The 16023-nt window shown below is 29.3% G+C and overlaps 4 protein-coding genes across 8 annotated transcripts; 3 read left to right on the top strand and 1 right to left on the bottom strand.

Moving 5' to 3' along the window:
- The first annotated feature begins 63 nt into the window (after window positions 1-63).
- On the top strand, window positions 64-3508 carry LOC117236341 (PMS1 protein homolog 1-like). Of its 3 annotated transcripts, none has more exons than XM_033499185.1 (12): window positions 64-397; window positions 501-621; window positions 705-869; window positions 937-1091; window positions 1284-1400; window positions 1471-1617; window positions 1690-2150; window positions 2220-2478; window positions 2544-2661; window positions 2735-3047; window positions 3113-3257; window positions 3348-3508. In XM_033499185.1, the coding sequence occupies exons 1-12, from the start codon at window positions 260-262 to the stop codon at window positions 3456-3458; spliced, it is 2250 nt and encodes a 749-aa protein (XP_033355076.1). In that variant the 5' UTR covers window positions 64-259; the 3' UTR covers window positions 3459-3508. The 3 variants fall into 3 exon arrangements, with proteins under 3 accessions (XP_033355076.1, XP_033355075.1, XP_033355077.1); XM_033499184.1 differs by having other exon boundaries at window positions 260-397; window positions 937-1211; XM_033499186.1 differs by having other exon boundaries at window positions 268-397; window positions 479-621; window positions 937-1211.
- A 657-nt stretch (window positions 3509-4165) lies between these two features.
- Window positions 4166-10310, top strand: LOC117236292 (casein kinase II subunit alpha). Of its 3 annotated transcripts, none has more exons than XM_033499117.1 (8): window positions 4166-4369; window positions 5412-5643; window positions 5778-5889; window positions 5970-6182; window positions 6851-7045; window positions 7127-7478; window positions 7599-7676; window positions 9105-10310. In XM_033499117.1, the coding sequence occupies exons 2-8, from the start codon at window positions 5549-5551 to the stop codon at window positions 9455-9457; spliced, it is 1398 nt and encodes a 465-aa protein (XP_033355008.1). In that variant the 5' UTR covers window positions 4166-4369; window positions 5412-5548; the 3' UTR covers window positions 9458-10310. The 3 variants fall into 3 exon arrangements, with proteins under 3 accessions (XP_033355008.1, XP_033355010.1, XP_033355009.1); XM_033499119.1 differs by having other exon boundaries at window positions 7599-7692; window positions 9105-9223; XM_033499118.1 differs by having other exon boundaries at window positions 4171-4369; window positions 5490-5643.
- Window positions 10311-12261: 1951 nt separating this feature from the next.
- LOC117236298 (ubiquitin-like modifier-activating enzyme 5) lies at window positions 12262-14465 on the top strand. The gene is made up of 6 exons (XM_033499133.1): window positions 12262-12868; window positions 12996-13131; window positions 13203-13399; window positions 13468-13654; window positions 13736-14072; window positions 14141-14465. The coding sequence occupies exons 1-6, from the start codon at window positions 12729-12731 to the stop codon at window positions 14257-14259; spliced, it is 1116 nt and encodes a 371-aa protein (XP_033355024.1). The 5' UTR covers window positions 12262-12728; the 3' UTR covers window positions 14260-14465.
- Window positions 14246-15936, bottom strand: LOC117236296 (actin-related protein 6). Its single transcript, XM_033499130.1, has 3 exons — window positions 15718-15936; window positions 14675-15646; window positions 14246-14588 (listed from the first exon to the last, which is right to left on the bottom strand). Exons 1-3 carry the CDS (start codon window positions 15789-15791, stop codon window positions 14459-14461), a joined length of 1176 nt encoding a protein of 391 aa, XP_033355021.1. The 5' UTR covers window positions 15792-15936; the 3' UTR covers window positions 14246-14458.
- Between the last annotated feature and the right edge of the window lie 87 nt (window positions 15937-16023).

The following is a 16023-nucleotide window of genomic DNA, read 5'->3' on the forward strand; positions in this document are numbered from 1 at the left end:
TTTCATATTTATAAATTCCCGCGCTTGAAAATGCGGTCCACTGAATGTCGTTATAATCGCGTTCTTCATTTCTAAAGTCGTATACGATCTATCTTTTCCATTTCATTTGTAAACAAATTTTAAAACAGATATTCACGCGTTGATCTCATTAATTTATGAGTGGATACATTATGTGATGTACAAAATGCACAAGATATAAATTTGATGTATAAAAAAATCTTAATGCCTTAATGGATGTTCGATAAATCTAACGTTCAAAATGATCATCTCAGCTTTAGACAAAGACACAGTGAAACTAATAACTACCACTCAAGTTATAACTTCGATATCTACTGCTGTAAAAGAATTAATAGAAAATGCGTTTGATGCTGGTGCTAAAAATATTGAAATTAACTTGGTACTACATTAATTTTCTTATTCTGAGCACATTTTGTTCTTTAATAATTACTTCAAAGTACTTAAAAATTTTTATATAAAGTTCATATTTTTAAAAATGTTAGATAGATAATGGATGTACATTAATAGAAGTAAAGGACGATGGATGTGGTATTTCAAAAGTAGATGCTCCTTACATGGCTTTATCATCTTACACATCAAAATTGTCTAGTTTCTCCGATTTAGGTATGTAGTTATATTACAAAGAAAACATTTACATAGCAATGCATAATATGATTTTGCATTTATAATCATACTATTATTTGTAGAATCTTTAGAAACATATGGATTCAGAGGTGAGGCTTTATATGCATTGAGTGCAGTATCGGATCTTACAATCATATCAAAAACAGAACAAGATGAAGCAGCTATATCTTATACTATAGATCATAATGGTCATATCATAAATTCAGAACATTGCCACAGATCTACAGGTAGCAAGACAACTTCAAATATTTTGCTTCAAATTTTTTAAATATACATTTATATATCTCTGTTTAGGAACAACTGTACAAGTTAAACAATTATTTAAACAAATGCCAGTGAGAAGGCAAATAATAACAAATTTAAAAAAAGTTACTCAAGATATTAGAACTTTGGAATCCTTAATAAAAAGTTATGGAATATGCAAATTTAATGTACGAATAAATTATAAAGTAAATAATAACATAATATTTGCAAAACCTAGTATGAGTAATCTTGAAGAAGCAGTTACATATACTCTTGGTAAAAAAATAACATGCTGTATGAATTGGATAGATATTACAGATACAGATGTAATTATATACAAAATTTTATGTATTTAATACTATATTTCATACTTTAATATATGAAAGTATATGTTTTAGATTAAAATTAAAATAATGGTTCCTTCAAAGATGACACAAGCAACTGAAGTGTTACAATCCGGAGGACAATATATTTTTGTAAATGATAGACCAATTAAATATAAAGAATTAGAAAAGGTATATACCTTACTTAGCCTTGCTTTTAATTAGATGATGCAATTTCAAAGAATTTAAGAGTTATTTCCAGGTAGTGATTAAAATAATTTTCGAGGCATTAGGACAAGAATCGTCATCAAGGAAAAAACCAATATTTCTTGTATATATTTTAATAAATGCAGCAAACATAGATGTTAATCTAGAACCAAACAAAACTTCTCTCCTTTTTAAGGATCAGGTAGTTATATTTGCAAAAATGGTTAATTGTATACTTTTTTAAAAATTTATATGATGTATATTATGTGCACAGAACGTGGTTATCAATATAATAGAAAAATATCTAGAAAATTTTTATGGAATACGAAGAGAAATGCAACCAGAAAATAATTGCGAAAGTTCATTTACTGATTATCAAGATTATACACAGAAAGTAAACATTAACAATACTGAAAATGAGGAACCTGCATGCAAAAAACGAAAATTACGCTTAGAAGGAAATTTTGATAAACCTATTGAAAGGAATATAAATACCGATGAAAATGTAATAAATAATTTAAATTCTACCGAGATTAATAATTTCGAACATAAAGGACAACCGCAAATTTCTATAAATATGCAAATTTGTAATGACGAAAGTGCTGAAAAATGTGGAAAAAAAGTAGATGACTTCAATGTTCAATTACCATCTCTAGATTTAAGTGAATCAGATTCAAATGAATCGCAGAATTTTGCATTGACTCATTCCAATAACGATATTTCTCATAATTCAGTGTTAGTATTTATAATATAGGATAAAAAATATAATCTAATTATTTTTAATATATTTTTTACTTTGTATAGTGATAGTAATACAAAAGAAAACACAGAAGATACTCCACCATTTGAACTAAGTCCATCATCTGAAACATTCAGTCAGTTACCTATAGTAGATCTAGGTGAGGATTTTGTATTGTTCGATTCTTCTAATACAAATACAGATGAGAAAGAAAATAAGATAAAAAATGCAGAAACAAACATTTTGCATGCTGAAAATAAATTGGATATGAAAAAGTCAATTACATTAAAAGAATGGAGTAAAGGACACGTATCTGGGTTGAAGGTAAAATTTATAAGAAATCCAATTCATGAAATCACATGAAATATATTAAAAAGTGATTTTTACAGGGAGGTACGGATATAGAATCTTACAATTGTATAGAACCAAAGGAGTCACCAAATATCAATCCACATACAAATTTATGTGCAGGTTTTCTTAAATTTTCAAAATATGCCAGGTCAGAAGGTAAAAGTATTTAACATACACAACTTAATTTAAATACGAAATATACATATTAGATCTGTATTCTTATTTTTAGTGATAGAAAAAGATTCTAATATGACAGCACCTCAAATTGCCTATCAAATAACTAATCTTTGGAAAAAGTTGTCACCTGAAGAACGTGGATACTATAGAGACCTGGCACACGATGAGAAATCAGAGCACAATAAAAGCAAAGTGGAAACAAAAGAAAAATGTATAGTAAATATTAATAAGAATAAAAATAGACTATTAAAAGCATTGGAAAAAATGAAAACAATGAATATGGAGAAAAAAGAAAATTTAGTCATGAGAACTACTGTATCTTGGGATATAGATTTAAAAAAAGTTACTGAAAATTTTCTAGATAGGTAAATATTGAAGATCGTTATGCATTAATGACACTATTATTTAACATTTAATATAAACATTGCAGTCCTCCATGTGAAAATACTGACGTTGTTGTTGTTGGATTATTACGTACAAATTTATGGATTGTTTATAAATCTGCACATATTTGGATTTTAGATGCTGAAAATCTTAAAAAAAAATTACATATAACTGATATGAATGTGAATGAGGTAAATTAGACAATAGCACATCAAATATGCAGTGTTATTCATATTATTATTCCATCTGGTTATTTATTACATAAATTTTTTCTCTTATAGGATAATGCTAAGAATATAGAACAACTTTTACAGCAATGGTTTTCAATAAAAAATGACTTATCTTTATTACATCCTATACATTCATTAACACAAATCAAGGATACTGTTTAGCTTAAAATGTTGTAAACATTATTTAAATAATAACCCTGTTAAATTTGAAATATAGATGTTTTTTTATTTTTATGTTTATTTAACATTTAACGTAAATATAGCTAGTAGTTTATTATAACAAACTATCATCTGCCGTGTGTAAGCGTAATTTATTATATTATATTACATTATATATTAATCTTTAATATCTTTTTCACGTTTAATTTATTAAAGACACACGTTGAGACACGCGATAATGAAGATATCACCATAAATTCTGATTGGTCAATATGTATGAAGTGTACTAAAATATTTTACTAAACATGTACATGAGTTTCCCTTCTAATTAAAATTAACAATTCTTTTGAATAAAAATGAACACTCCTCGATTAAATAAAAACCTTGTTATACAAAAAGGTTTATATAAGTACTAATATTTTTATAATTTATTTGTTAGTAATATCTTATTTTAATACGTACATATTGCGGATGGAATTTTATTACTATGTGAAGAGAATGATATGTATAAAATATTGAAAAGTTAATATTAAATTTTATATGCCTATATAAAACATATCAAACACGTATACTGTATATATAAAACTATGTAGTTAATTGATGTAAACGATAATATAAGAACAATAATATCTCTAAAGGTTAAGTCGATAATTTAAGTAATAGTAGTAATAAGATTTGATTGAAGAGACGGTTGAAGGTTGGAGTTTTCAATCTATATATTTGAAGTTTGTGGTGGATTGTTGGCTGCCATCTTGGACCTCGGTCGTTTGAGAAGCCGGCCGCCCGCAAAAATCTTTGAGTTTCACGCGTTCGCGCGGCCTCACGTATTCCCTAAGCAGGTTGCGTGGTTTCACGACGAATTTAGAGATCTGCTGCGGTCAAACTAATCAAGATTCGGGTCCGGAATGTATTAGGTGAGTCCAGAATAAGTCAACATTAATTTCCTGATTGCGATGGCGTGTGATTTATCTCGTACATGTGTGTTCGTGCCTTGTGCTTGTGCGTGTTCTAATCCCTGTTGCGATAGTAGATTAATTTTTACCTACATTTTTGATCTTTAACTTAAATACCAATTTTCCCTATATGCCAATTGTGCTTGTATATATAGAATTGCTCTTTTGCTAAATCACAACTTCAAATCACAGAAACGAATTGATAGTGTTCTGTGAGCTCACAATCAATAGACTTCTAAGGAATATGCAGTTCATTCGTTGTAATCGGTGAACACGTTTTAAACTTTGTTAGTTTCTTATATCAGGATTCAGTTTTTTCTTTGGTTAGTCTGCTTGCTATCATATAATTATTTTTAGTGAAGTTGTTTTGATTCTTCTAACCATATAATTCCTTTTTGTAATTACACTCAGTTAAATATCATATAGATATTTTTAATAAAGATACTATTAGATAGTTTATAAATGAATTTATTTGTATTCTGCAGAATTTATATTACAAGAAATTAAATTAAATGTTTCAATTATAACTCAATGAGGTACTTATATTTTCTTTACTATGTTATTTTAATTATGTTGCAACTATTATTGATTTTTAATTGATACACATAATTGTCAATTTATTTGCATTGAATGTAGTATAGATGTATTTAAATATTAGAATTTACTCATTTATTGTTTTGTGTCAAGTTAAGTAAAAAGTATATAAGAATCAAGAGAATGTTTAGATTTATGATTAAATATTGCATTGTATTAATGAATTTTTCAATGTATACATGAATATAAGTGCAATATTGAGTTGCCTTAATAGATACTATTATCATTGATATTATAAATTATATTATTGACACTAATATTTTAATATTTGATTCACTTCATATGTAAACATAAGTTAGTGTTTAGCAAAAGACTATTACACATTCATATATTGCTCATCAATTTTTTATATTTCTCTTATTAATTTAAAATATGTTTAATTTTAATATGATTTTTTTTAATGACTCAGGTGTATATTTGTCCTCGCGCATTTATAACTGGGTGAGTGGAAGAGATAAATTAACTAGCTTTTGTAATTTTTCAATAGACAACAGTGAAAAAATAGCAATCCACAAAATAAATAGTAGTAGTGATATATCAGAAAAAATGGCACTACCCAGTAGAGCGCGAGTCTACACAGATGTGAATTCACACAAATCCAGAGATTACTGGGACTATGAATCCTATGTTGTCGACTGGGGGTAAGTGTGCAATAAAACATTCTGTGTGTATTTAGATAAATGTATTTATATTTGTGCATATCTATGTTTGTATGTATGTATATTTGTGTATTTCCCTCATTTTATTTAATTGTAACAAATTTTTTGTTATATAGACAACAAGATGATTATCAACTAGTAAGAAAATTAGGCAGAGGAAAATATAGTGAAGTATTCGAAGCCATAAATATTACAAATAATGAAAAATGTGTTGTAAAAATTTTAAAGGTAAAAAGAATAAATTATGTTTTAGTAAGCGAATTATAATTAGCCGAAAACTCTAATTTTCATGTGATTTTAATGTCTAGCCTGTAAAAAAGAAGAAAATAAAAAGGGAGATTAAAATCTTAGAAAACCTCAAAGGTGGGACCAACATAATTACACTCCAAGCTGTTGTCAAAGATCCGGTATCAAGGACGCCAGCACTGATATTTGAACATGTGAACAACACAGATTTCAAGCAATTATACCAGACGCTAACAGACTACGACATAAGATACTACCTCTACGAATTATTAAAAGTGCGTGTATTGTTAAGTGCAATGGAACAGTCCAATGTGAATCTTCGAGATTATTATTTTGATAGATGTAGGTGTATATCATAGGTTCAAGGAAGAGTTCGAAAATATTTTATTTATACAAATTCATTTTTTCCCTCTATTACCATTGTTTTATTTAGTATTAGTATTTTTAGATAAAAAAATACTTCATATGAAATTTATTTTATCTTTATATTTTTATTTTGCTTATAACTATATCTTTACTCTTTCAATGTTATGATATTTGAAATTTAAGTATTTAAACAGTTATAAACTTGCATATATAAATTTTCTATGTTTCTTTCTTTCTTATGCTTTTTATTAGTTTATTCTGATCATGAAGTACAATAAAATATAATAATTTTAGAAGTATCTTATCTCAAAAGGGTTAAAAGTGAATATACTAAATGAAAATATGATGTAGTGCCTTTCTATAAAAATACTGAAATTGTTCTTTCTTATTAGTCAAAGCATATAAAAAGAATCCTTAGTTTCAGAAATTTTAAAAATTTTCGGACTCATGAATATTTAAGTAAGTAATGTGTCGATAGTGTTTGATCCATTTTGCATCTGTGGTTGAATAAGATGTAAAACGAAAGAGAAAATCATTAATAATGTACAAGAAATGGTCGTCTCCTTTTTCTGTTTAGGCATTGGATTATTGCCATAGTATGGGAATAATGCATAGGGACGTCAAACCGCACAATGTTATGATAGATCATGAAAATCGAAAGTTACGGTTAATTGATTGGGGTCTAGCAGAGTTTTACCATCCAGGTCAAGAATACAATGTACGAGTAGCTTCGCGTTATTTTAAAGGTCCAGAATTACTTGTAGATTATCAGGTTTGTGTGCAATTTCTCATATCTTTAACTGTATGTTATAAGTAATTTATGGATAATATGGCTTCTTCTTCTGTATTGCAGATGTATGATTATTCATTAGATATGTGGTCCCTTGGATGCATGCTTGCAAGTATGATATTCAGGAAAGAACCGTTTTTTCATGGACACGATAATTATGACCAACTAGTGAGAATTGCAAAAGTTCTCGGGACTGAGGAATTATTTGAATATCTTGAAAAGTACCATATTGAATTGGATCCTCGTTTCAATGATATTTTAGGTCGACATTCACGTAAACGCTGGGAACGTTTTATGCATTCAGAGAATCAACATTTGGTATCGCACGAAAGCCTTGATTTCCTTGACAAACTTTTGCGTTATGATCATTACGAAAGACTTACTGCACGCGAAGCTATGGAACATCCTTATTTTTGTAAGTATTATGAAATATATTTAAATTTTGCGCTATAAATTTTAACAGAAAGTATGAATGATGTGATACTTCGAAAAACCGATAGTTTCATTTTTATTTTTCCATTCTCTTTCACTTTAGATCCAATAGTAAAAGATCAAGGTCGATTAAACATGGTATCATCGTCACCTACTCCCATAACAGGTTCGTTGCCTGTAGGTGAGTAACGGCCCAGGTAATGTCACCACCTCAATTTCCAATTTATAATTATTTAACCATATCATTCGCGTATTGTTGAATCGACCATGAGAATCCCGTGAATATTCATTCGCATCTACGAATATGATGCGTATCAATTGAACATCCATGAAGTTTGTATTGATTCGAATTCACAACTTCTATTTTACGATATTTATAAAAACAAAGAATGAGAAAGAATGCCGGGAATATGAACACGTCGTGTTTGTATTGTAATGTACGAATACACGCAGTTCTGTTGGCATTCAATTGTTGACATCGTCCGGCACTGTAGAATTTGACTAATTCGCAATGATAAACACTGTTCTTGTAAAGTGTTCAAACGTTGAGCGTGGAAACACATTTATGTTGAAACAAATCCTTGCTATTAAGTACGGAAATTTTTCCCATTGCGAATTAGTTAAAGTAAACAACTGTGTTACGCTTTACGCAAAGTCATTCCAGGCATCTAAATAACCAGAGCAAGATGTACTACATTGTGGCCAGAATACAAACATCCATTAGTAATACTTCTTTGATCTAAAATTTCAGGTGTATGGAATGACCAATGCGACTTATAGTCATATTATAAAGAAAACATACGAAATAGAGTAATGTCGACCGTTAATAATGCAAAACGATCTTTTTTTGCAAGTAATATATGTTTTATTTTTCGCGGTACATTATATTTCAGAATTTCAAATATTCTTGACTACTGATTTTTTTTTATCTTCTTTCTGTCTCTTGAAATAAGAAGATCGTTTCAAATGGTCGTAATGTGACTAAAGATGCGACTAAACAAATGTTTGATTTGAAATATTTAAACGATTCAAGTCTATGTCGTTTAGTATCGATTAATGTATGATTAGAATGAAGCGTATAAAATGCTGAGTTTTCTTATATTGTCGCATCAGAAGATCGGTTATAGTGATACCTCGCCGATTATGCGATGAATGCATTTTTCCCTCAACATTAATGATGGGAAAAAGTCGCACGCACTAGAAATAATACCTGGAAGAAAATGTTTGATTCCTCCTTGACAAACAATAAATATTATAGAAATTTATTTATTTAGATTCGGATCTGACTAGCTTTATATAATAGTCTCCAAAACCGTAAATAGATTGGAACAGAATAATCGATACATAGAACGTTCAGCAAATAACAAATGAAATGCGCAATCGAAATGATAGTTTCGAGAAAGAGTGTATCAGATATACACTATTTTCAAAATCTGTCGATGATTAGTAACTAATAACAGATACGTATGTAGTATGTTTTCTATAAATAAGTCGATCCGTATTAAACGACAACTGGACTTGAATTGCTCAGTCATTTCAAAACAGGCATCTTTTTAGTCAGTATGCGTATTTATAAGGAGCGTGCGAAGAATCAAACATTTTCATTTAGGTATCGATACTTCGCGCGAGGGGCTTAATCCCATCCCTAAGCGTGACTGTGAGCAGCGTACCGGTTCGTGGAATAAACCGACTGAAAAATGTGGCAGGACAAGTTGGAAATGGGACTCAGAAAACGATGAAGTATTCATCACATCCGTTTCATCCATAACACACGGTTTACGACTTTTGGTTAGTTACAAACTAAAACCTTTCATTCCACCCAAACTTGCAAAATTAAGAAGAAGAAAAGTATTTTGTATGATGGCGGACCACTCTTTATGTAAATGGCAATTATATGTTGACGTGGTGTATAAAGTTCTACATTTTAGACATTCCTTGTTTTTTATCCTGGGTATTACTTAAAAGAATTTATGTTTGTTGTGTCAGAAGCAATCCATTATGTGCGACCGAGACCTTAAATGGCACAAATGAGGAGCAAATGATACGTTTCAAAACTACTATCGATTCTACTATATTGCAAATAATTTAGGAACGGAAGAAAGTTTAGAATATTAAAATGAAATCTATCAAAGTATGTGCTCTGTCCATATTGGCCGGTATGCATGTGCCATTAATAATTGTATGTTGCTTTTCTCTATTTTTTTAATCTGTCATTTCTGTTGTTTTCCTTTAACGCTGCTGCTAATGTCACGATCACGGGAAATTTGTAAATGCATAAAGATGCGATTAGATCATGTTATGTCACTTCGAAGATCGTCCGTCATAAGACATTATAACAAAAATGATGCAAAACAAAAACTATATGTATTTGCATCCACACAAGCGCGTACGACACACATACACATAGCACATACGTGCTTACACTTAACATGTACCTTAGGCCGCTCGATTTAGTACTTTTAACGATGATAAAAATGTTCGTTTATATCTGATACAATGATAGTTGAATAAAATGTTTGTTATAGCCAAGTACTCTTTGTGCTCTGTGAATACCTGTATATCCAGTAATAGATGTTACCAAAGTACTGGTAAAGACTTAATTGATCAAATTTTGAGAACATGATATCCACATTTCTATGACCATTTCGCCGTTTGTATTTAGAAAAAGTAAGAGAGAAAGAGAGAGAGAGAGAGAGGAAAAGAGAACTGTTAAGATTTTCAATTTAATTTTCATACATTGATCAAAACGAGAATTCACAGGCACCTTAAAACACTTGGCGCCAATAAAAGCCTACGTACATGAACAAGACACACGTCGATAAATGAAAAAAAGAAACATTCGTATTGCTGTACATTGTGAGCTTAACGCGCTGGTCAAAAACTTAATGTCAATAACACCCACTAAATCGATCGAATTATTTCGAATACAGCATTACCAATGTGTTTCTTATTCAATATGTTTATAAATTGAACATGTAATTATTTATATACGACCGTAAGTCAGTTTATTGTGTACATTTCAAAAATTTTCTTTGAGAGGAAGAAAAGGAGAAAGAGAAGAAGAGTGACGTACTTTTAAAGAATGTATAGGAATAGAGCACACTCCACTTGTAAACCATGTCCTTTCGTATTATTTCGAAAGAATTCGTCAGTTCCTATACGTATAAATTATGCATAAAGTACGGTCAATTCAATATATATATATATATACACATATATATATATACAAAATAATTTTACATATGCATATATATATATATAATACATGCACACACATATAAATATATATACAAGTGTGTGTATATGTGTGTATATGTATATATATATATACAAACACGTAGCATATTATAAATGCGTACCCTATCAAGCGGAGTGTGGATTTGAATTCGAAGAGCGAGGTATGCTCTCGAATATTATCGGTTAAAGAGTAATGTTCGCTTCTTATTCTGATCATTGCGCCGTTTTTGCCTTATTATCATGTATTTAAAGATTTTATATGTATATATATATATGTATATTTTATTTTTCAATAATGCATAAAAAATATATATACATATATACGTAACGCAGATAAGTGAAAATAAGTGGAAAGAGTATGTAGACGTATGAGATGCATACTGCGCTATAAATGTTAAAGATGTAAAAAGGAAATACTTTATGTACAAGTATAAATACATTTTATTTATTCTGCTTATAACTGTCGTATTGCTTGAATGCGACAAATATCTAATTTCAAGTCACTTTCACATGGCAAGAACGGCGCAAATATAATTGTTTGTCCAAATTTGATAATTCTTCCCTGTTCATACGTTAAGTTTACGATAATCTAGTTTAGTTTTATAGGAAAAAACTATTGAATAACTACTATTTAAATCTGCAAATTAACTTAGACAAAAAAAAAATTAAAATAACGAATTGTCACTAATGTAATTAATATATTATGCTAAATTTTAACGTTGATATTTTATCTTGTAACATCATAATTTAACACTATTTTGAGGACAGAATGTATTATTAAACAAATATCACTAGGAAAGCCGTTCTATCATTATCATATATTATAGGCCAGTTTAAAAATTTCTTTTTCCTATTTTGTCTAAGAACGGCTATATCCTGGTAGAAGAAAGTGCACCTAATATTTCAATATATACTAAATGTACATTCGAATTTTATATTCATTCATAATAATGCCAAAGCGATAAAGTGAAATTGTTTACATACTTCTTCGTTTTCTGTTTCTCTCTTCGGTTCTAAATTTTTTTTCTAACGCGGGCTATTGAAAAATAAATTATTCTAATGCGGTTGAGGTATGACAATAAAATTAGCCAAAATGCACGGATCTACTTTGATTTAAACTTGTCATCGATCATAAAAGCATGAAAATAAAAAATTATCCATCCTGTATTACGTGATCACATGTTTTTAATGTTTTTCTAATATTTACTCTTAAAATTAGTGACACAATGGCTAAATAAATAATAACGAAAAGTTTCAAAATTTTCCTTTATGCAGGTACAAAACATTTGTGCATATATGCAGTGTAACAACAATATGTATAATTTACGATACGAAACGCTGTAATACTAAACAATGCTGTATAGAATTAATTGAAAAAGAAGCAGATACAATTTTGTTTGTATTAAAAAGAAATAATAAATCTTATAATTATTGAATTTTTTTACTGAAATTAAACAATATCTCATACTGATTTCTTACTTTTTATCATTATCATATAATTACAATTCTACACATAGTCGTATCTTCATACATCTCATTTTAAATCTGTATAATTGATTTTCGAAAAAATTAACATTTTTATTATTTTAATGTAGGAAAAAAGTGGTAGGAATTTATAAGTAACTATACGAAATATCCTTTAATTTTGTAGCATACGTAAATACGTACTCTGTTTGGATAAATCAAGTAGAACAGGTTATGTTTCTAATTAAGAAATCATTATAAAATTCAGTAAAAGTTATTATAAAATTCGAACATATCGTATATGAGATTAATTACCAAGTAAATCATTTTTATTCAAAATTGGATTATTCTCTTTATCAGTGTGTTATGTGTATAAAGATTTATATTTTGCAGCGCGTATCGTATAAGTATACATGCATGTGTAAATACGTTGCTTTGCACCTGCAATAGAATAGCGTGCCATAACAGCAGTTGCAGTTTAAAGTAAGTACAGCTGGTTACATATCTTCGAAAATTATTTATAATATCCACAATGGATGAAATTGATGAATTGAGGCAAAAAATCAAAGAACTTGAAGACAAACTACTTCAAAAACAACATAAAAATACGTTTACTACAAGAGCAAAAATAGAACATATGTCAAGTGAAGTGACTGATGCAAATCCTTACAGGTAATTTTTGCTTATATAAAACTTTTCCATTATATTAAATAGTTTGAATTATAAATACTTCAATTATATACTCTTTGATACAAAATTGAAAGAAAAATATCTTAACGTTTCTTTGTCCTTTGATTAGTCGTTTGATGGCATTAAAACGTATGGGTATAGTAAATAATTATGAAAGAATAAAAGAATTAACAATTGCTATAGTTGGAATAGGCGGAGTTGGTAGTGTGACTGCAGAAATGCTAACAAGATGTGGAATTGGCAAGGTAACAATCTTATATAAAGTCATAAATGAAGAATTTATCTGTTTTCTAAGTAACAAACAAGTAAATTTCAGTTGATTCTTTTTGACTATGACAAAGTAGAAATGGCTAATATGAATAGACTTTTCTTCCAACCTTACCAAGCTGGCCAAAATAAAGTAGAAGCAGCAGCAACAACATTGCAATATATTAATCCAGATGTAGAGATTGAAACTTACAATTACAACATTACTACAATGGATCATTTTGAAGATTTTACAAATATCATAAGGTACATAAACCTAATTTTTGAATAATTGTAATTAACAATATCTAAGTAACATTAAATTTTATTTTTAGCACAGCAAGTTTAAATGAGGGTCCAGTAGATTTAGTTTTGAGCTGTGTAGACAATTTTGAAGCACGAATGGCGATTAATACCGCATGTAACGAACTTAATCAGAAGTGGTTTGAAAGTGGGGTATCTGAAAATGCAGTTTCAGGTCATATTCAATTTATTATTCCTGGAGAAACAGCTTGTTTTGCGGTGAATAAAAATAAAAATTAAAGTATAGGCAAAGCATTAAAGCTTAAACTTAATTTGTGAAAAATATCATTTTATTTCTAGTGTGCTCCTCCATTAGTAGTAGCAGAAAACATTGATGAAAAAACTCTGAAACGAGATGGGGTTTGCGCAGCATCTTTGCCAACAACTATGGGAATTGTTGCAGGCTTTTTAGTTCAAAATGCATTGAAGTATCTTTTAAACTTTGGCGATGTTAGCTATTATTTGGGTTATAATGCTATGCAAGATTTTTTTCCTAAAATGATATTGAAACCAAATCCAAACTGTGAAGATAGGTATTGTAGAAAACATCAACTAGAATATGCGTTGAAACCAAAACCAGAACAAAAGATAGAGAAAACAGTCGAAGATAAGCCTCTTCATGAAGATAATGAATGGGGTAAGTAACATATGGAAAGATAAAATATTAGTATATGATTAACAAATTGATCTATTGCTTCATTGCAGGAATTTCTCTTCTTGATGAACAAGATCAACAAATGGATGAAAAATCTCAAATTAATCAAATTCCATCTGAATCTGATGCTAGTTTAGAGGAACTGATGGCACAAATGAAATCCATTTGAGTTTTATTCAAAGAGTTTCCAAGAATAGTAATAATATTTCATACGAATAGTAATATTATTTATACATTCCACTTATATTTTTTATACTATTCGTATCACACGTAAAAAAAAAGAGATTAATATATGTCGCGATATTATATACAATATACAATATTGTACACATATGTACGGGTTATTCAATACAACAAATTTATTAAAGTTAGACATCAAAACGTTCGAAACAAAGATTTTGGCCCTCTTCCTCGTAATCCTCTCTAGTTACCAAAAGACTTGAAAATATTGGATCTTTTGAAAGTGTTTTACCACCGTGCCATGCATATGTGATTGGACTGAAAACAATATGTAACAGTAGAATATGTATTGAACATTGAAATATTTTCAGATGTATCAATTATAAAATTAAATGTTTCGTTACTTTTCAGGTAAATGCACATTTATCGTATATTCTGCAGGTGCTAAGCTTCTAACTTCCTTGTAAATTCTTTCTTGGAATCCAGGAAATTTTGCGTTACCTCCAGTAAGAATAATATTAGACAAAAGATGCGGCCACGTCTCTTCTTCGCATGCTTTCAAGCAATCCATAATTGCTTCTGGAATACCCATTTGACGAATACCAACATCCGAGGGAAAAAATAAAATTTCGGGTATAGCAAATCTTTCATTGCTCAAACGTAGAGTTTGTTGTTCATTAGGAGGTTCCGGATTTTTGAGGAAACCACGTCTTAATGTTGTATAATCTGGTAAAACATAATCTTTGACTATAGGATTGTTTTCTAACTTATTTTTGGCAGTTTCCATATCCTTGAAAAATTCTGAAGAAACAAAACAAGAATCCTCCTTCACCTGATTTATTACATAAGTTTCATCCATAACATGAAGCTGACGATAAGATATAATTTCTTTGAGGTGATTTGTAAGAAGTTTTCCACCCACGTCAATGCGTCTAATACCTTCTTTAACTTTGGTATCATTTATATATGGTACTATGTGTGTAAAGCTATAACCACTATCAACTACAATACAACATTTTGTATTAGGATTTTCCATTTTATATTGATAACAAGAGAGAGTAGAGCTATTGATTCTTAAGAGACTTTGACATTCGTATTCTTCAAAAAATATTTCTGTCATTGCTTCTTGAATGGTTGGAAAATTAAATAAAGGTTCAGTTACAATTACAGAAAGCTGATTCAAGTTTACCAGACAGCATTCTTTAGAGAATATATAATCCCAGACAGTCTTCTGAACGTCCCAATTTACGAGATATCCTTTTTGAAACGGTAAGATGTAAAACAGACCAGATGCATCTCGACATTCTTCGATTTGATTTCCTACAAAAGGTCTTCGTCGTTCGCTTTTCGCTTTCATTATACAATTTGGAACTAGTCTAAAAATAAATCCGTTAATAATTGTACTCTTTTTTGTTCTAATTTAATTGTTTTCTGCATCATAACTTACTTGGCATTGTCGGAAGCTAACCCAACTTTTGCGGTATAGGCACCATTATCAAGAACAAAAGTAGAACTACTCATATTAATAAAGTGATTAAATGATAAACTAAAATCCGACTGTTTCTTTATTCCGTTGTACAAACTTAGTTAATATGTAGATGTAAAATATATATTAAAACAAGTTTCATTTACTGGCTAATTCAAAATGTTTCATTTATGCCTTAAGCGCTTAGAAAGGCGCCATATTTTAACTTCTTTTATGTATGTACTAATGTACATGTATGTATGTATGTATGTATAGGATATTCATTAA

Source organism: Bombus vosnesenskii, unplaced genomic scaffold, assembly GCF_011952255.1.
Source record: "Bombus vosnesenskii isolate JDL3184/JDL3185 unplaced genomic scaffold, Bvos_JDL3184-5_v1.1 scf7180000013348, whole genome shotgun sequence".
Lineage (NCBI taxonomy): Eukaryota > Metazoa > Arthropoda > Insecta > Hymenoptera > Apidae > Bombus > Bombus vosnesenskii.

Excerpts from the sequence above, each read along its gene's own strand:
- LOC117236341 (XM_033499184.1), top strand. The coding sequence starts at position 260 with ATGATCATCTCAGCTTTAGACAAAGACACAGTGAAACTAATAACTACC. Across the intron at positions 2,662-2,734 it reads AAAATATGCCAGGTCAGAAG|TGATAGAAAAAGATTCTAAT; the intron begins GTAAAAGTATTT and ends TCTTATTTTTAG. Across the intron at positions 3,048-3,112 it reads ACTGAAAATTTTCTAGATAG|TCCTCCATGTGAAAATACTG; the intron begins GTAAATATTGAA and ends TAAACATTGCAG.
- LOC117236292 (XM_033499117.1), top strand. The coding sequence starts at position 5,549 with ATGGCACTACCCAGTAGAGCGCGAGTCTACACAGATGTGAATTCACAC. Across the intron at positions 5,644-5,777 it reads TCCTATGTTGTCGACTGGGG|ACAACAAGATGATTATCAAC; the intron begins GTAAGTGTGCAA and ends TTTGTTATATAG. Across the intron at positions 5,890-5,969 it reads GTGTTGTAAAAATTTTAAAG|CCTGTAAAAAAGAAGAAAAT; the intron begins GTAAAAAGAATA and ends TTTAATGTCTAG.
- LOC117236298 (XM_033499133.1), top strand. The coding sequence starts at position 12,729 with ATGGATGAAATTGATGAATTGAGGCAAAAAATCAAAGAACTTGAAGAC. Across the intron at positions 12,869-12,995 it reads ACTGATGCAAATCCTTACAG|TCGTTTGATGGCATTAAAAC; the intron begins GTAATTTTTGCT and ends TCCTTTGATTAG. Across the intron at positions 13,400-13,467 it reads GATTTTACAAATATCATAAG|CACAGCAAGTTTAAATGAGG; the intron begins GTACATAAACCT and ends TTTTATTTTTAG.
- LOC117236296 (XM_033499130.1), bottom strand. The coding sequence starts at position 15,791 with ATGAGTAGTTCTACTTTTGTTCTTGATAATGGTGCCTATACCGCAAAA. Across the intron at positions 15,647-15,717 it reads TTAGCTTCCGACAATGCCAA|ACTAGTTCCAAATTGTATAA; the intron begins GTAAGTTATGAT and ends ATTTATTTTTAG. Across the intron at positions 14,589-14,674 it reads AATGTGCATTTACCTGAAAA|TCCAATCACATATGCATGGC; the intron begins GTAACGAAACAT and ends TATTGTTTTCAG.